Raw genomic sequence first — 21,111 nt, 5'->3', positions numbered from 1 at the left:
ATACATGATAATAATTGGTGAGCATGTTGTTCCGCAACACCTAACATCTTTTATTTCAACTTCAGTAGATACTAAAACGGACCAAAATCGTGTCTTGCTGACTAAGTTATAGTTTAACAAAAAATAATAAATTTAAGATTTAAAATTTATTTTAGTCCTTTTAAATGGGTAATTAATATAATTGTTATAATTCAATTTTATTACCATTTACATTAGTAAAATATGATATTTAGCGTTTTTTAGAACATAAGTCATGATATTTTCCTGAATAATATTTAAATGTTCCCGCCATGTCTAAGGAAAATGAGAAACGAAACTTCCGGAATTTTCCAGACATGCGCCAATGTTATTATTATCGTTCATAAATCCGTGCATCTGGCGTATATATGCAATTTGCTAGATACCATAATTTTATTAATAAATATTACTTTTGTTTCGTATTTTGTGACGTCATGAAGTTTTAAAGTTAATTATTAATTATTTTCTTTTGCGTGAACCACTATTCTATATAAATGGTAATAAGCTGATAATTTTGTAAATTTTTGAACGACCAGTTGGTATATAAGCGTGATGTCACTGCTGCCAACCGTCAGTTATTTTTGCTCTGTGTTGCGAAACGGTACTGTCGTTCGTACGTTACGTGTTATTATTTTGTGCATTGTATCGAAATAACGAAGTGAAGTGAACTGTTTGCTTACTTTGTGTTACGTATTTATGCAGTCAATATGTTGGTCGGTCCGCAAAAGTCTAAAATCAGTGAGAACAAATGTGCGAAACCATACTGTCAGTGTTTCAAGAAACGTGAACCAGTGCCATGGAAGCAGGTGAACCCTTGTTCTTGCGGAGAAGATGTTGAAGGTTTGTTAAATGTTTGTGTACCTATTAGTTTTAAAGTAACTTTTTTTATAAACGATATAACTTAAGATTGTATTCAGTTCATATACATCAATTAAAGTTCAAGGTAAAATAACTGGCTGACGGAGGTCTCTTTCGTTGATTTCTATTTAGGATATAGATAATTTATTTATAGTATAATAAATAAATTCTCTATATCCTAAATAGAAATGAAAACGCGTCTAGATTTTGCTGCATTGCCAGAGCCACGTCCAAATTGCCTGAGAGAGAGAGAGAGAGCATTAATTAATTGGGTTTGTATAAATTGTTTTACAACTAACAATTTTTGTCTCAGTAATGATTTGTTCAATAAAGATTAAATAAATAAATAAACATTTTTAACCCCCGATGCAAAACGACGGGGTATTATAATATAAGTTTGACGTGTCTGTCTGTTTATCTGTCTGTCTGTGTGTGAGTCTGTCTGTGGCATTGTAGCTCCCGAATGGATGAACCAATTTAGATTTAGTTTTTTTTGTTTAAAGCTAGTCTGGAGTGTTCTTAGCATTGAGGTATATGTACTACGTACTAGAGGCGACGCTGCTAAGAGAATTTTTTACACACCCCACTGCGGTCCATGGACCGCAACGTTGTCAGTCGTCACCAGGCCCTCGCAGTGCAGTGATGTGCCGTGATGCATTTACTTTCCACGTGAATAATGCGTTCTTGTGTGCTTAAAAATTGTTCTAATCACTCGAAAAAAATCAAATAAAAGTCAAGGTGTGACATTTCATCGGTAAATTAAACAAAAAACTCGTCTATAATATTTTAAGATTGAATATTCTACAAATACGCGAGCGGGAGCGGGACTGCCGCCATTTTGGTGACGCAATCATAGACTAACCGCGCAGATGTGCCATTTACATTGTTCCTACTAAGTGTTTCACCTCTAATATATTTGCGAAATATATATATTTCTATTTGGAAAATTATTAGGTAACTAATTACTACTTCATGAATTATGTTACTATAATATAAAAAAAGTTTATTTGTTTATTGATTGTTAATATTTTTTGAGTGAAATTGTATTTTTAGCACGCTCACTTTTTGCAGTTTTCTTTGATCTGGTCATGAAAAAAGGGAACAATGGATACGCTTTGTCCAACACATATATATGTTCATTCATTGTATTTTAAAGAAGAAGATAAGTACAGCACAATTATATTAATTTGTATTGTTTAAGTTGTAAATAAATAAATCATTTTGACTAGAATAGCCGTATTTTAAAATGTAAAATTTCCGTTAGGCAGAATATAATAATAATGTGTCACATCTGATGGTGGACCTACTCTATGCGTAAATTGCCGCTCCCCCCACCCCGCGCATTTGTCAGCATGTGCAGTGTTTTCGCTTGGCAACGTCGCCTCTAGTACGTAGTACATATACCTCAATGGTTCTTAGCCACTATGTTGCGGTTGGGGGCTTTTTCAAAATTTTAATTTTGTGTTATTATCTATTATCAATCACACACCAGTAGCTGCCTGCAGACTGGATTATGATAATATCTAAACTAGGACATTGCTCTTTCTGAAACTTGTTGTTACACAATAATCAGTACATCTTGCAATAGAGGAAAAAATTAAAATAGCACTTAAGGCTAAGTTCAGATCGGTCCCGCGCGGTTCAGCTGTTCAGATGACGGCGGCTTACACGCGGCAGTTTAGCGTGAACATTCAGTGGTAATGGACGTGGAGGAGGCAATTTGCTTGTGGGTTTTATACCTAAAACTGCGACGTCGTCTTCGAAAGCAAAGGCAATACTGGGTGCACCCTGTGTTAAATCAGAGACTTCCTTTAAACCTGTTTGTTACTTTATATCCCACACTAAGACTACCCGTAGATTGATTTTTCAACTACTTTAGGATGTCGATTGCATCCTTTGATTTTTTTAAGATTGCGTAGAAAAGGATTTGCAACCTACAGATGGTGCTATAAGATATTGCATATCACCAAAAGATATTTTGTCCTCCATTTTTCGTGGCTCCGTGTGTCCGTCCGCCTCAAACCGCGCGAGTCAACTGAACAGGGTGGCTAGCCGAATGGCACAATCGCTCACGAAACGCTCACGAAACGAAGCGCTAGTAGATATCTATCTCTATCGCGCTTGCGTATTGGCGCGACAGAGCCAGCGGCGTATCGCTTTCGTTTGGCGTCGGAGAAATGCCATTCGGCTACGGGGCCTGGTCGATATAGGATTGTAGATCTTGAACCGCGCGCCACCGCGCGGTACAAGATTTTGCGCGCGGTGCACGGCGGCGCGCGCGGTCACGCGCGGCAACGCGCGGTCATGTAAACAACGCCATTGATTTTTTTACAATCTTAAACCGCGCGGTGAGAAAACCGCGCGTCACCGCGCGTTCATCTGAACCACAGTCTGAACTTAGCCTTCTTACTATGTTGTCATTATCACCTTAGCAGCAGTAAGTTTAAAATTGAAGGACTACATATACCCCATATGTATAAAAAAAATATTATCTCTGTATCCTAATGAAGAATAAAAAGGGTAGGATGGTTATTGAGTATTATAGTTAGCTCCAGAAATTATTGCAAGGACATACACCGTGTTTCACTTAATACTAAAAACCTGAAAACCGTTTGTTCAGAATCGAGAGTAGAATCGATTGAGCTATATCCTGATGGGGGTAATATTTTTATGTAAATTAGTATGATTAGTTATTTTTTACGTGCCTATTCTATTGTATTCGTAATACAACATTGTGTATTGCATATCGCATTGCTAGAGGTTGTTTACCTTTTTCAGTATTTAGGGGTATTAATACGGGCTGGTTACTTGGGCGATTATTTTTTCCGCTACGAGTTTGACGTTGTTTGTCAGTTTAATCTTAATGTTTATCATAAGTCAATAACAAATTGAACCCATACCTAATTACAACCTTGTCATTCTGAATATTGGGTTTAAATTTGCTTACTGCGATTACCTGTCCAATTTGTTTTACAATGACATCTTAGCTGTCTATTGGTAAACCTTATGTCGTTGCAGTAACGTACACAAATAAATAGTTTTATGGTTTATGATGGTAGTTAGCAATTATTTTATTGAGTGTAGAGCTAAAAGTCAAGTAGACCTGTACAGAAAACTAAAAAATCAATTAAAAAAAAAGTAACCATCAGATTAAAAGATGAATACTCTAAATGAGTTTAAAAAAATAAAAATCTGTTGGGGTGTCTGAGGTTTTGAGTGATACCGGAAACACGTGTATATGTAATCAACTATAAAACAACGTATTTGCGCCCCTTGGAGTTGAAAAAATTTAAACTTGGCACTCCTTGGATTTAATGCCTGGGCATAGGCCCCGGTTCAATGTATACACTATATAAATCTGTTTGGTTCAGGTAGCGCACTTTATTACATACATGTCCTCTTCTTTACCTTCTAAAAATAAAAAGTCAAACTTGTTATTTCAAGCGTAAATAAGTGCATTGAATTGAAATAGCTTTTTACAGGTTTTTATATACCTAATTTGCAATATCTCCTCGAATGTCAGACTGATTTTTGAGTTATTGGAATTTTGATTTTATTCTAATTAATCAAGTTTCAAATTTGATTGACGTAATTGCCCAGGAATCGGCCAGATGTCACTCCAAAGGGTATCAGGGTGCGTAGCCGAAAAGTACAAATGCTCATGAAACAAAACACTCGTAGATATCTCTCTCTATCGCTCTTGCGTATTGGCGCGACACAACCAGACTACCTTTTGCGGTGTTTCGTTTTCGTTTTGCGTCGCAGAAATGCCATTCGGCTACGGCCAGGGCCGGATTAAGGGTAGAGCGAGTGGAGCGGCCGCTCTAGGCGCCACATGGTAAGGGGGCGCCAAAATCGAGAATGTGGAAAAATCCATACATAAAATTATACGTTGCGTGGGCGCGCATATATCACAAAATGGTGAGAGGAGTCGGAAATGAATCCACCTATTGAAAATCTAGATTTGTAATTCAGATTAAGTGGAAAGTTGCACCACATTGCCATTCCTAAGGGCGCTGATGCTAGGGCGCCGTAAAAGGAGGATTCTAGCCCTTGACGAACCACGTTGTTGTGCGGCGAACGGCAAAGTTACGTCGCTATCCAAATGCAAAAATATGAGTCTACCCGATAGTCCAAAGCGGAGTTCTTCATAAAGCCAAAGGCGCAAAACGTCTCAGAGAGGCGCAATTTTGTGAGTCACAGCAGATGGTGAGCGAATTTCAAAGCACTCAGATCAAGTGGTATTTTGCCACTAAGTAGTGGCAAAATACCGAAATGGGCATCCCGGTGACGAGCCACTTTATAGACCAGGAAAAATAGCTTGACCTGGACATAATTCGATAACCGTAATTTTCTTTTTCTGTCGTATAAAGTATCATTAGTGATAGTTAAAATACAAATTATTAATCAAATTAGGGTTCTGATTCAATTTAAAAAAAAATAAAAACGAACTTTGAATATTTTTTGATTTTATAACTAAAGTATTAAATGTAATCCGGAAAAAGTGCTTGTATTATGTTGTGACACCTGCATTTCATATAAAAACATCTAATTTTTATAAATAATTCATACAGAACTATCATTTATAAAGAAGGTTTAGTAAGTTACACATTTTCAGGCGTATTTCACTAGAAAATATTGTTAACCGTAATCCTGCAATTTATTATGAATATAATATTACGTGTGTTGATAAATTATTAAAACTTATACCAATACTTTTGGCGCTTGTTCAAAATCTTAAATATTGATAATTTTAGGAAAGGAAAAATACCTAACTAAATTGAAAGATGGTAAATTTTGCCGTTAATATATTCTTAGTACTATACGAAATCAATTAAACAACAAATATGTAAGATTCATTACTTAATTGATATTTTTCTTACTTGCGCTTTAATATGAACGTTATTACCTGCAGAATAAGGTCGTGCACAGAGTAGGTATAGCTAGTATAGTAGTAGCGGGAACGGGCGGCGAGTCGTCAACACGTGTTTCATATCAAGGGCGCCGCGTTTTCAAAACGCTTCGATAACAAATATTTCACCGTCCAGTATAAGAGAGCTCCCTTATTACAAGTGACAAAAGTCATACAAATCAATTAGTCCGATAGGTCACGTTAAACTGGTCAAGTCGTTAGCTCAATAATAGTACCTATCGAGCTTGACGAGATGCTTGGATCACAACAACGTAATATGTATGAAAGCTTGCGGCGCTTAAGACTGTATTCTTTCGAGTCGTGTGTAACGTATTTTGGCGAGGCAAATTTGAAGCACAGTGCGTGTCTGTCTCACTCACTCTTACGGTAAACCTAATGAACTGTTTCACTTTCAGAGGATTTTTGAAGTAATTTGGGTAATATGACATTGTCGCGGTGAGGTCTTTCCGGTACAAATTTATCGGTGGATCTTTTCGGATTTGTGGATGATGAGCCGATGCGATGTCGCTTCATTTTGAAGTGTCGACTCTCGCGAGGGAGTTCTTAGAGGACCGCGAGGAGCGCGTGTGACTGTTGAGTTTTTGAATGATTTGAAGTTTGTGAATGATTTTATTTTGTGTGTATTTGTGTGGGCATGAGGTGTTTGTGTTGCGAGAGTCAAATCAATAATATGAGTGGTACAAATTTTATTAGGGGGCCTCATGTGTGAGAAACTCAACACTCGAATGCTGCGTAACAATGCGAGCCGAAATCGCCTAATCGGAAGTGTCCGACTTGGTATCGACTAATCTATACACGTTGTAACATGAGAAACCAGAAATCAAAACCTGGTTTCTGGTATCTAGTACCCGGTAACCGGTAACCGGTAACCGGTAACCGGTATCCGGTATCCGGTATCCTGTATCCGGTATCCGGTATCCGGTATCCGGTATCCGGTATCCGGTAACCGGTAATCCCGGTATCCGGTATCCGGTAACCGGTAACCGGTAACCGGTATCCGGTAACCGGTATCCGGTAACCGGTAACCGGTATCCGGTAACCGGTAACCGGTAACCGGTATCCGGTAACCGGTATCCGGTAACCGGTAACCGGTGACGGGTCTCCGGTATTCGGTGACCGGTAACCGGTAACCAGTAACCAATGACCGTTAACCGGTATCCGGTAAACGGTGACCGGTAACCGGTAGACGGTAACCGGTATCCGGTAAACGGTAGACAGTAACCGGTAACCAGCATCCGATATACGGTATCCGATATCCGGTTTCCCGTGTTCGGTTTCCCGTTTCTGGTTTGGTTTTGGTTTTAGTTTTAGTTCTGTTAGTTTAAACAAAAACAAAACTGAAAACGAAAACGGAAACCGAAACGGGAATGGAAACGAAAACCGAAATCGAAACCGAAACCGACACCGAAACCTACACCAAAACCGACACCGAAACCAAGACCAAAACCGAAACCGAAAAAAATATTTAAGTTCCTAGAAGTAAAGAGTGACAGAGATAGCACTATAATCATTTAAGTTCCTGGTAGTAAAGAGTGACAGAGATAGCACTCATGTTAGTCAAACTCGTGGTATGTGCACTTCCCGTACACAGTAAAGAGTGACAGAGATAGCACTATAATCATTTAAGTTCCTGGTAGTAAAGAGTGACAGAGATAGCACTGTAATAATAAAATTTATGTTCCTGGTAGTAAAGAGTGACAGAGATAGCACTATCATAATTAAAGTTCCTGGTAGTAAAGAGTGATAGAGATAGCACTCATGTTAGTCAAACTCGTGGTATGTGCACTTCCCGCACACAGTAAAGAGTGACAGAGATAGCACTATAATAATTTAAGGTCCTGGTAGTAAAGAGTGACAGAGATAGCACTATAACAATTTAAGTTCCTGATAGTAAAGAGTGACAGAGAATAGAGATAGCACTATAATAATTTAAGTTCCTGGTAGTAAAGAGTGACAGAGATAGCATTTTTGTTATTTAAATTTCTGTTAGTAAAGAGTGACAGAGATAGCACTATTGTTATTTAAATTTCTGTTAGTAAAGACGTAAAGAGTGACAGAGATATCACTCACGTTGGTCAAAGACGTGGTTTATGGACTACTATTTGGACCCCCCAATGTCACGCTTTTTTAATCCTTTAACATGGATTGTCACATTTAGTATGACGTAATATATGAATGACGCCTAAAGATTGAGAGAGACAGCAATATTGTTCTTCAAATTCGTGGTAGTGAGAACAGGGTGCGTAGCCGAATGGCACAAACGCTCACGAAACGAAACGCTAGTAGATATCTATCTCTATCGCTCTTGCGTATTGGCGCGACAGAGCCAGACTGCGTTTCGTTTTCGTTTCGCGTCGGAGAAATGGCATTCGGCTACGGGGCCTGAACAGAGACAGCACTATGTATCGCGCGGCCGCCGACTACGCAAGTCGCCGCGTAATTATAATAACCGTTCGGCTCCTTTTTAGATCGTGTACAGTCAACAACACAGCTGGCAAGACAAAGTGCCAAAAATATGTATAGAGTATTTTATTTCCTGTACAAGTGTTGGTACTTGGTACATTAAGGTATGTGTATACATATATTTGGCACTTTATCTGTATTCACAGCTGAGTTGCTGACTGTACCAATAACGATCAACTATGAACTTTTGTGGTTTGTTTTAAATAGTTCTATGCAGATATAGATTAGAATACCTATTCTATCGGTACTTTTTGTATAGGTTATTATAATAACTGGACAAAATAATTATAATCAGTGCCGGCGCACTCCGCGATCACGATTCTTTCGCCGAGCTACAAGGCCTTGATATATAGGATGTATTATTTTATCAGCAACAAAAATATGTGATGATATTGAATTAACACTTTCGAAACCGGGCTCTACGCGGCGCTACGACATTTTCGCTACATACGGGGAAACCCATGTAATCGGCTACGCTTCTACGAGCGGTGTGCCCGACAGTCGGGTTCTTGGTAGCGAAAGTGTTAAGGCAAAACAAGACATATAAACGCTCTCCATTATTTCCTCCCTGGTTTATGAAGCTAGAACAATGATTTTTAACACATACGAAATTCGTACACTGAAATAAAGTGATGATACTATAAATATACTCGACATTCAAAGTCGATAATCTAGTGACGTGAGAAGTTATTGATATAACAGAATTTTGCACAAAATTTTGCAGAATTTTGCCCTTTGATGTTGAAAATGCCGCCACTCTATAAAACAAACAGACCGCACACGAGCAGCCGACATTAAATTCTATTGCACGGCGCGAAGGTCGAAAGCCGCGCCCGCACCTGGGCGTAGGTAGCGAGATCGGGTGCACGTGCGCTTACCTTTGAAATCGCCGACACACAGGTGTCGCCGTTCGCCCTCTCTTTTCATTTATATTTCTGTTTCAATCGGTTAGTCGTTTGCCGGCCGGCAATAAAGGTTGTTTTTTTAACCGACTTCAAAAAAAGTAGGAGGTTCTCAATTCGACTGAATGTTTTTTAGGGTTCCGTAGTCAACTAGGAATCCTTATAGTTTCCCCTGTCTGTCTGTCTGTCCGTCCGTCCGCGGATAATCTCAGTAACCGTAAGCACTAGAAAGCTGAAATTTGGTACCAATGTATCAATCACGCCAACAAAGTGCAAAAATAAAAAATGGAAAAAAATGTTTTATTAGGGTACCCCCTACATGTAAAGTGGGGGCTGATTTTTTTTTCATTCCAACCCCAACGTATGATATATTGTTGGATAGGTATTTAAAAATGAATAAGGGTTTACTAAGATCGTTTTTTGATAATATTAATATTTTCGGAAATAATCGCTCCTAAAGAAAAAAAAAGTGCGTCCCCACCCCTCTAACTTTTGAACCATATGTTTAAAAAATATGAAAAAAATCACAAAAGTAGAACTTTATAAAGACTTTCTAGGAAAATTGTTTTGAACTTGATAGGTTCAGTAGTTTTTGAGAAAAATACTGAAAACTACGGAACCCTACACTGAGCGTGGCCCGACACGCTCTTGGCCGGTTTTTGATCATATTAATATTTTCGGAAATAATCGCTCCTAAAGGAAAAAAAGTGCGTCCCCCCCCCCCCTCTATATTTTGAACCTTATGTTTAAAAAAATATGAAAAAAGATCAAAAAAGTAGAACTTTATAAAGACTTTCTAGGAAAATTGTTTTGAGAAAAATACGATAAACTACGGAACCCTACACTGAGCGTGGACCGACACGCTCTTGGTCGGTTTTTTTGTTACTCGATATCTCCGAGAATCGTGGACCGATTTTCAAATTATTTTTTTAATCGAACGGGTATAACCCCGAGATGGTCCTATTGGCACCAAGTCCCAGGCGGCGCGCGCGCGCGCGCCACGCCGCCTGGGGCGCGTCTTACGTCCTTCCTATACAAAATGTACTGAGGAGACGATTTTTGAATTACACTCAGGTGGCGTGGCGCGGACGTCCGTCCGCGCCCCGAGACACGCGACGCTCTGGTGTGGCCGGTACCTTACGTCCCTAACCTATTAACCGATCCGCCGCGGTGACGCGGCCGGTGCGCGGCGCGCTCTCCCAGGCCCGCGCCCCGCGCGCTCCCCCGCCCCGCGACAGCCGCTCTACGACAACTTTGCACCCTTTTAAATTACTGACATTTACAGTTTCTTAAGCGCGACCTTCACAGTATTAATTTTGATAAAATCATGATTATAGTACACAAAAACCTGGTCTTAAGCAAAAAAATCTCAGTTACAATTTATACCTACTGAGAAATTCATGTTTATTTAAGCGTTAAAAATATATGTTTAAGATCGGTGTTAAATGTCTATATATACTTAATACAATGCAAATTGATATATATATCATGGTCACCATTTTTACCTACCTAGATATTCACATTAAATGAAAACGGTAAAAAAAGTACACAATCAGATTTATTTTCTGTGTAATATCGCTAATAACTGATCGCATCTGAGTGCACCACAAAGTTAATCTAACAAAGTTTTCGGTTAACTATTTTGCTGTTAGCGAAAAGTGGGATAATGTACTTTATCTCATGATTTTTATAAGATATGAATACGATCGTCTTTTTTTTTATCTATGTACATAATTACTATTTGATGCTTAATAATAATACCCAATAAAATATCAAAAAGGACGAGTTATTGAATTATGTCCAGGGTACCTTACTTTTACTCCACTATTAATCTTCAAATTACGTCATTACTATGAAAAAAATTTAGCGCTCGCTACGCTCGCGTTTTATTTTCCTACGCAGTGTAACTCCTTCCCAAGGGCGCCGAAACTCAAATTCGCTCTACCCTGATCAAGTGCACGGGCCGGCGCTGATCATAACTCATTAGACTGTCATAACTCATAAAAGATGCTCATCTCTATTAAATTGTAGGTATATTATATTTATTCAACCTACTACACTACCACACAGCTAAGTTTAACTAAGCTGTCATATAACTACATTTTAAATTTAAACTACAATTAATCAATTTTTTTTCTTCTCTAGAATACTGTCATAAACTATTCATTTTGATGACAAATTGGAATACAACAATTTGCTACAAAAATGGAAAAACGACATTGTTCGCCATTTACATCTTGACAAGTTGACACCTTAAACTGAATAAATTATAATCCAGACAACAATGTACAGATAATTGCACGAATTTGCATTTATTCTCTCTAATTCTTAATTAGCTATATAATGTGGACAATCAACAAATAAATGTTTCTCATTCATGTTTAAAATTATGTCCATCTTATTTATTGATAAGAAAAATTTGAATGTGTTTACTCATACTTATTTCACTTTAAAAATTGCTATCTAAAATATAGTCTTGGTTCAGAAAGACATATCCATACTAAAATTACTTGCATTGAAATTGCTATATATCTTATATATCTTGGTGTAAAAATGTCTTGGAAACGCAAAATTTACAAGTCTTACAACTCTTGTAACAAATAAACTAATCCAAAAAATATTTTAATTTGTGTTTTTAAACAGTATCAAGTAGTGTTTCAATTTGCAAAACTAATTGTTACTAAATAATAAATACTCCTCAATCATCTCAATTCATTTCACGATTGTATCCCGTTCTCCTATTCCAGTTCGCGAATGGAAATGGCAGCAACCCGAAGAGAGTCAGAGTTGGGTGGTGTTCGAAGACAACCAGAAGCAGGTCACGTTCCACCCGTTCTACAGTTCTGGCACCGCCGCAGTGAGAGGAGACACAGCTTTCAGCAAGGACCACCATTACTACTGGGAAATCAAAATGTTAACAGACACCTATGGCACTGATATTGTAAGTATATTTTTCTTGTAGTACCTTAAGTCAGTAACATTAGGGTAATGTTAGATGTCGTTAGAAGTGACAACTTTCAGTTGAGATCATTATTATTAAATAAATAAAATAAAAAATAAAAAAGCCTTTTATTTCTGGTTTATAGCTTAAACTAATCTAACATTTCCGTTTTTATGTTACACCAGAACCCTCATATGAAGTATAGGCCTCTTCCAGCTGGCTCCATTTCGTGCGGTTTTGGGCTACCCATGTCCAGTTGATCCCCGCTACTTTAACCAGGTCGTCTTTCCAACGTGCTAATGGCCGGCTCCTTTTTCTTTTTCCGTCTGGGCCCCTCCAAGCTGTGGTTCGCATGGTCCATCTATCATCCCGGAGCCTAGCAACATGGCCAGCCCATCTCCATTTCTGTTTCTGGGCCTGACTGAGTGCATCAATGATCTTAGTTTTGCCTCGGATTATTGAGTGTCTAATCTTGTCTATCTTACGTATCTTTAGCAGACTCCTCTCCATTCCTCTTTGGCATGAAACTATCATCTTTTTGGTCTTTGCTGTAAATTTCCATGTTTGGCATCCGTAGGTTAAGGTTGGGAGAATGTTCATGTCCATGATTTTCTTTTTTAGATTAATTGGAAGGTCGCTTTTTAGGGTTTCCTTTTGGCTCCAGTACTTATTCCATGTGTTTTTGGTTCTTCGTTCTATTTCCATTTCATTAGCGTTGGGGTTGAAGCTTATTTGTTTTCCTAGGTAGATATATTTGTTCGACATATTCAATAAGTTCATTATCTATAGTTATTGGTTGTTTAATGCCGTTTGTCATAACTTTAGTTTTGCTGTAGTTCATTTGTAATCCAACTTTTTTGCTCTCTATATTTAATGTGTTCATCATTTGTTCTAGTCTTTTGCTGCTGTTTGAAAACAGGGCCAGATCGTCGGCAAATCTTAGATGGGTCAGGTTCATTCCTCCAATGTTTATGCCTTGAGTCTTCCAGTCTAGTTTTTCAAAAACTGACTCTAGTACAGCTATGAAAATTCTTGGGGATAATGGGTCCCCCTGTCTGACTCCTCTCTCTATCGGAAATGTTGGTCCTAAATTGTCTAGTTGTAATTTGCTAGTACTATTTTTGTAGATGTTTTTAATTATTGTTATGTAGGTGTCATGAACTTGTTGGTTTTTTAGTGTATCCCAAATGGCGGGATGCAGGATAGTATCGAAAGCCTTCTTGTAGTCAATATAGGCTATGTAAAGCGGTGTGTTGAATTCTTGATGCTTTTCTATCATTTGTTCCAGTGAGTGTATGTGGTCTACTGTTGAAAACCCTCGTCTGAAACCTGCTTGTTCAAGCGGTTGGTGTCTCTCTAGAGTGGTGCTAATTCTTTTTTCTAAAACAGATGAGAAAAGTTTGTATAGGTTGGGCATTAAGCTAATCGGTCTGTAGTTGCTTATATCATTAGGATTCCCTTTTTTATACAGTAGTATGATGGTTGATTCTAACCATTGCCTTGGAATTTCTAAAGTGTTCAATATAATATTAAATAAAGATGTAAGTGGAGTGCACAGGAGAGACGCTGCAGCTTTGCCTGGGCTTTTTTCTAGTTTCAGGCGTTGGATCGCTTTCAATACTTCTTCTTCGGTGATTTCGTTTATCTCGTCTTGTATATTATTGTCCTGCAGGGTGTCTATTTGAGCGGTTCATTATTATTACTGATTAAATCAAGACTTCATAAATATGGCATTAATATTGTATTTATTGTTTCCGCGCCATGGGCCTAACATTTAGTACCAGTAGTGCAGTAAAATTAGGGTATTGTCACAGTATAAAGCAGTAATAACTCTTCTAACAAACTTCACTCCGCGCGGTGTGTCGAAAACTACTCTCCATGTGCACCGAATTCATGCGAAACTGGTAAGTATTGGGCTGGACAGTCGGGGCCGCGTTCGCGCGCTGTGTTGACGTGTTGAGTTCGGGAGAAAATGACGTCAGCACCGAAGACATATTTTCGTTACTGTAGTGTTTATGGGTGTATGGAGAACAGTTCTCAAAATGCGGAAATGTCAGAATGTTCTTTAGAATTCCTAGACACCCAGAAAAGCAAGTGGTTGTTATATTTTTGCAGTATTAGGTACATTATTGCTTACGTAAATGGCGTAAAAGTGAGATTTAAAGCTAGAATGACACATTAAAATCAATAAGGATTTATCTGTAACGACATTTAGGTAGATGCTGCGATCTATCTAGCTCGAAAGTTTGGTACCTACTTAAATATTGTGCAAACATCTATTCAAACGGTATTGTTCAACGCCATCAGAAGTGGGAATAGTGGGATGCGTTCTATAGTTTTGATATGATATTGTTTGATCTGGGAAAACGAATTAGCGAGGACCAACATTATTCGTTACTAATATAGGAGATTTAACAGTTATTGTATTTTTTTTTAGTAAGTTAGTAAACTAAAGTAGACATTCAAATTAAAAATGAATGTCCCCCAGTCCCCTGGAACAGACGCAAAATACGTACAAGTATGACAAATTAAATCATTCCAATAATACAACTCATCCGTAGTCTGAACAGATTCAAGGTTTCCACTTGCGTTTGCGTCTAAAGGTAAACCAATGCGGTTGGTTTCTGTTAGCTTTTGTTTAAGTTTCGTAACATTACTTATGCGCAGTTAGTTCCCCAGTAGTTCGTTGGCATTATTTTTCAAGGCAAACCGAGATAGCTTTTCCTAGTTTTCCTGGCAGGTTGCCTAAATGTATGTGATTGAGAGCGCCAGGGTCTCGGTCGCACGTGTATAGTCATTATCTTGTCAGACTTATGAAATTATGTATCGTTTATTATTTCCTCATCAGAGTCAGACATAATCTACTATTTTAAATGGGTCAATTTATACGTATCGATACAATAGACATGTTTCTATTCGGACCGAACACGTGCCAAAAGGGTTACAGGCTACAGCGGACATTTGCGGCTAAGATGTAGTTCTACTTCATTTCGTGGTAAACTTACTAACGAATTTCTTGACTTTCTTGTATTACACTTGTAGTCTCAATACAGTCAATTATAGTCTGATCACAGTATAATAAAGAGTACTATCGTACAGTATGGCCACTCCCGCTCCCCGCTAAAAGTGCCGCCCATCCCCTCTCGGTTACCTCACAGTTACCGCCTGTCAAAAACGCGAACAGTCGACCTGTCATATCTCATACAAGCATGGTACGCGTTCACCTACACGAGCTTAGAACGTGTGCTAGGAATGCGCCTCTTTCATATCTTTGATCGCCAGTGTCCGAGATGTGGTCTGACTGTTCTATATATTTATAGGTAAATATTCTGATTCATTAAGGCGTAATTTGGGTGCAATTTGATAAGACGGTGTTTGTGGTAAGCCCTCTGTTCACTGATAATGAGAATTAATTAAACTATATTACACTAGTCTACGCTACTCCTATTACTTTGTTAATACATACAAGTATATTAGTAATGTATGTAGTACCATTTTTATCGTACTTAATTGTTTACTATGTATATTTCCAATAGTATGTACATACATTTACATGCTGGATCCTAAATTCCCGTCCGACAGTAAGTCAAACAGAACTATAAATAGAATATAATGAACGGTATAATGCTACGAAAGACAGAATCATCTCGTGTTTATTACTGCAACCGGCAAAAAATTGTTTATTAAACTCTATCGTCTTAACTCCTGCCCTCTTATTCTACATTCTAACTTAACCAATCTTCAACAGATGGTAGGCATCGGCACCGACAAAGTGAACATCGCAGACAGCCGCTTTAGATTCACGTCCCTCCTGGGCGAAGACGAGAATTCCTACGGACTGTCATATAAAGGAGCCGTGCGACACGACGCGAAGAAGGCGGACGGCCCGGGCTTCTGTAGAGGCTCCATCGTTGGCGTGCGAGTTGATATGTGGCAGGGGACGCTGGAGTTCTATCTCAACAGGAAACCACAAGGTAAGACGACCTCACTGTAGATCACAAGAGTTATCTTTAAAGAAATTTCTATGGGCTGTCGTGCAAAGGCGTGCGACACGACCGACGTGAAAAAGGTCCGGCCTTCTGTAGAGGATCCATCGTTAGTGTGCGAGTTGATACTCTAGAGTTCTATAACAATCTAGGTTTTATAACTTGACTATATAGTCTATGATCCCTTGGCTCGTTGTATGGACGACATTCAAAAAACTGCAGGGCACCTCTGCTCTGGATGAGACTAGCCTAGGACCGAGATAAATGGCGTAACTGGCAAAAAACAAAGGAAGGCCTAGGTTCAGCAGTGGGCGATTAACGGCCCGGCCACGACATTGCTCTAAGCGCGACAGCGGTGAGAGACTGCCATACATTGGAGCGAGACACAGCGATGGGACTTTTCATTCGCACGTATGGCTGCCGCTGCCGCTCACCGTTGTCGCGCTTAGACCAATGTCGTGGCCGCGCCGTAACGGCTGAAATGATGAATGATGATGATACATGATATGATGGTAAATGGTATCCTTGGTCGTTAAGAGGACTTTAACGTACTTACGTACAAAGATTGCTCCAAATTTTGTCGTAGTCAGGTGACATTTATGCTTTTTAGATTTCTGCGTAGTCGACTAACTATTTAAATGAGATTTGCTGTGTATTCCCTGACTCTACAAATTCGAACAAAGGTATATTTAGGGTAGCTCCACTTTTGAAGATTGGTTTTTAAACTTTTAAAAGTTGTGAACGTTTACTTTTTTTGTTTTGTTTACGTTTACAACAATCAATGTTATTATAATTAAAATACATGGATTAAACACGATTAAGATAGTGCCGGCCGAATTCACAATCAAACAAACATAGGATCTGGATTAATCTATGTAAATTATCTTTGACGCTAATCTGTATTAAATATTGTATTAGTGTCGCGTGGATGGCGTGCGTTTTGTGACGCTGACGGTTTTATTTTTAGTTTTATCTAATCTTTGACAATGAATTAAATATTTTAGAACAGTCATGTAGGAAGTAAACGATGTAAACGATGATTAAAAATTAATATTTGAAACAATTATGTTTATCTTCTTCATGAGTACATAATAAATTCCAAATAAAAATAATGTTCCCAAATGAGGATCGTCATTTACAAAGAAAAAAAAACTGCCAACGTCATGAAATTATCACGAAGCAAGAAAATATTATATAACAGAGAAATATGTATAATTATATCATCGGAAATACTCATTTACAGATCATGGATTAAAACAAGTTATTCGAGTCCCACTCCCAGAAAAAAAAACTAGACTTAAAAAATAAGTCTATAGACAGTCAACCAAATTTTGGCTCTAAAAAAAGGCGGCAAATTTGAAAAAGGTAGTAATTTTCATAAAACTCGTGCCTTCCTAAATCTTGACGTTGGCGGAATCATTAACGAGCCATAAGCCATAACATAATAAACTTCGTGCTATTTTTATTGCCAAGAATTGGTTGACCGTCTATAAAACCCCTGTTCTGCTGTCTGCGTATTATATATGATTATAATTGGCGGTTAAGTATAAAGTAGAATATGCAAACATAAAAAAACCGGCCAAGGCTATTCTCCTTATACTGATCAACATTTGTTCGGCGATTTTTAAAAATAACTTGTATTTTGAGTTTTTATCACCCTTGAAAGTTTTTCTAAAGGTAATGATTTTTTTGCAATTTGTTAAGTCTAAAGTGTGACAGACAACGTCAATGACAACAATAATGGCGATTACATTGAAGCTAATATTATTATTATGAAAAATTAAAAATTTAGTAAACTTTATAATTTTTAAAAGTCACTAAACAATATGTTGATCAGAATATATCAGGAGAATAGCCTAATAAAACAGTTCAATTTTTCTTTGTTCGCGTGATTGATATACATTGGCCAAATTTCAGCTCTGTATATGATTATGATTGGCGGTTAAGTTATAAAGTAGAATATGCAAACATTGAAAAATATATATTCTCTCATAATATTTATCAGAATATATTTTAGGTATACCTATACTGCATTCCACTGCTATACATGGAAAGTTTTTATTTTGTAGTGTTGTTGTCATTGTCAAAATGTAAACAATCAAATTTATTCGAAATAATTGTGTTTATGTGTTACGAAATATTAACACTAATTATTCTTATCACTACACAGGGGCTCCCTAATTGGGTATTTAACTATGCAATTATCAGTTTATAGCGCGTTGCGTTATTTGAATCATTTTTAGAAACCAACGGCAGTTTCATTACATTTTTAACACCCCTTCTTACTGTATTTTGCAAAGAATAATTTGAACATTTATTCGATGGACTAATTTTTTTTGTTGGCTTTTGTTGTACTTAAAAATCACTTTAATATTAAAAGTCAACTCTGCGTTTTTCCAATAAATTTTGTAAAGAGGTACCTAAATGTTGAATTCTTGTAAACTTGAAATAATGTAACAAGTTACACTTTGACGTTTCACCTCACGAAGGAAAACAACAAGATTAATTAACAAATAACAAAAGGATTATTGGAAATTAATCTCCAAGGATGAAAATAGGCTTGAAAGTTTTTTGCTTTTTCTACACGCGCAAATTTGCTGACGGGAGTTAAAATATTATATTGTCATCGCTAGTTATTTATGTTATTTTAGTAACTCGAGTCGATTCGTCCAATTATAATTATATTATTTACTATATCGCTACGAGAATGCATTGTTGTTTTGATATCGTTACATCGTAATCAAATTAATTCCATTATAGTATTTGAGTAACAACAACTTTGTAATAAACATACGGAGGTTAAATCGGTCGGTTGCATAACATTTTATTTCAATATCTCATTACAAGTCACCAATATAATATAAATATTATAACAGGATATTCTTGCCAAAATCGACAAATTCTCAATAGTGCGCTTACGCTCTCTGACAATGCGTAGAAATATCCATGCCTCTGTATCAAATATGAAAACTATTATATATAAATGCCCTCATTGAAAATCGAATCGAAGACCATCAGCTTCTTAAGTAGGTTCGTTACACTAACGACGTATCTACTAGGCCCAACCGGTCGTCAAACAAGTTATATAAGTGTTATCTATCTTTAGGCTGTTTTTAAACTAGACTATTATATGTATAACCTAACCATAAAATTAAAATTATGAAAGAACACCGCAACATAGTAGACTGATTTTCATGAAACATGGCTAAGAACACTCCCAACTAACTCAGCTTTAAGACAAAAAAAACTAAATCTAAATCGGTTCATCCGTTCGGGAGCTACACACACACACACACACACACACACACACACACGCACGCACGCACGCACGCACGCACGCACGCACACACACACACACACACACACACACACACACACTCGCACTCGCACTCGCACTCGCACTCGCACTCGCACGCACTCGCACGCGCACTCGCACTCGCACTCGCACTCGCACTCGCACTCGCACTCGCACTCGCACTCGCACTCGCACTCGCACTCGCACTCGCACTCACACTCACACTCGCACACACACACACAGAGACAGACACGTCAAACTTATAACACCCCGTCGTTTTTGCGTCGGGGGTTAAAAACGATTTAAATATTCTCTTATTTAAAATAACCAGAGGTCAATAAACCCTTCTTTGAAAGACGTTTCTTTAAGTAAATAAAACATGTTCGGGTTAAAGTTTATAAATGTTTTGCCTGTTTATTAATAACCTATTACTCATTGTTTAGAGCAATATTACTTGTTTTTGAACTTTTAAATAATTGTATTTTTGCATCATTGCTCTCATCGTAAAATATTTAAAAGAAATAAAGATCTCTTAGTAACAATAGGCTACTTGCCTCCTAGTCAAATCAGCTTCTTTTTAAGAACTGTCAAAACGAATTTGAACGACTTGCTAATATGAAATCAAATTGAGTGACGTCACTATCAACTCAGTTACTTTATATATTTCTACCTGACTTGTTAAATAGAAATTGGATTTAAAAATAACTTCTGTCCATGTTTTTCTTATAATTATCTGAAGCTTTATTTCGTGCAGGGTATAAAATTTTTTATTTTAACTACAGTCAAGTTCCCTATTACCATCAGTTCCAGATTTTCGCATTTTTCCTTATGCATATTGACGATAAAAAATAAAAGTAGTTCAGATTCTTTACCACAATTAGCCCCAATTTTTAAAATTCTCTTAGCAAAATTTACCACAAAACAGGTTATTCGCGTTTTTCCTTATAGTTAGCGAATAAAATAGTAGATTACGTGCCTAGGCTAGAAAAGTAAAAATGTCTCAGATCAGATCACAATGTACAGATTGTACAGCTTGTCAAATAACCTAACCACAAAATTAAAATTTTGAAAAAACCCCCGACCGCGACCTAGTGAACCGATTTTCATGAAACATGGCTAAGAACACTCCCGACTAATAGACCAGGAAAAATAGCTTGACCTGGACATAATTCGATAACCGTAATTTTCTTTTTCTGTCGTATAAAGTATCATTAGTGATAGTTAAAATACAAATTATTAATCAAATTAGGGTTCTGATTCAATTTAAAAAAAAATAAAAACGAACTTTGAATATTTTTTGATTTTATAACTAAAGTATTAAATGTAATCCGGAAAAAGTGCTTGTATTATGTTGTGACACCTGCATTTCATATAAAAACATCTAATTTTTATAAATAATTCATACAGAACTATCATTTATAAAGAAGGTTTAGTAAGTTACACATTTTCAGGCGTATTTCACTAGAAAATATTGTTAACCGTAATCCTGCAATTTATTATGAATATAATATTACGTGTGTTGATAAATTATTAAAACTTATACCAATACTTTTGGCGCTTGTTCAAAATCTTAAATATTGATAATTTTAGGAAAGGAAAAATACCTAACTAAATTGAAAGATGGTAAATTTTGCCGTTAATATATTCTTAGTACTATACGAAATCAATTAAACAACAAATATGTAAGATTCATTACTTAATTGATATTTTTCTTA

General features: G+C 37.2%; 1 protein-coding gene across 3 annotated transcripts in view; it reads left to right on the top strand.

Moving 5' to 3' along the window:
• The first annotated feature begins 602 nt into the window (after nucleotides 1-602).
• LOC125230524 (SPRY domain-containing SOCS box protein 3-like) overlaps nucleotides 603-21,111 on the top strand; it is a 39,523-nt gene continuing 19,014 nt past the window's right edge. For all 3 annotated transcript variants that reach the window (XM_048135701.1, XM_048135703.1, XM_048135702.1), the window contains exons 1-3: nucleotides 603-858; nucleotides 11,922-12,115; nucleotides 15,864-16,089. In XM_048135701.1, coding sequence (XP_047991658.1) covers nucleotides 726-858; nucleotides 11,922-12,115; nucleotides 15,864-16,089 — 553 coding nt within the window. In that variant the 5' untranslated portion in view covers nucleotides 603-725. The remainder of the gene's footprint in view (nucleotides 859-11,921; nucleotides 12,116-15,863; nucleotides 16,090-21,111) is intronic.

Source organism: Leguminivora glycinivorella, chromosome 10, assembly GCF_023078275.1.
Source record: "Leguminivora glycinivorella isolate SPB_JAAS2020 chromosome 10, LegGlyc_1.1, whole genome shotgun sequence".
In the NCBI taxonomy this organism is placed as follows: Eukaryota; Metazoa; Arthropoda; class Insecta; order Lepidoptera; family Tortricidae; genus Leguminivora; species Leguminivora glycinivorella.
The sequence above is the reverse complement of the archived record's forward strand: the minus strand, read 5'-3'. Positions and strand labels throughout refer to the sequence as shown.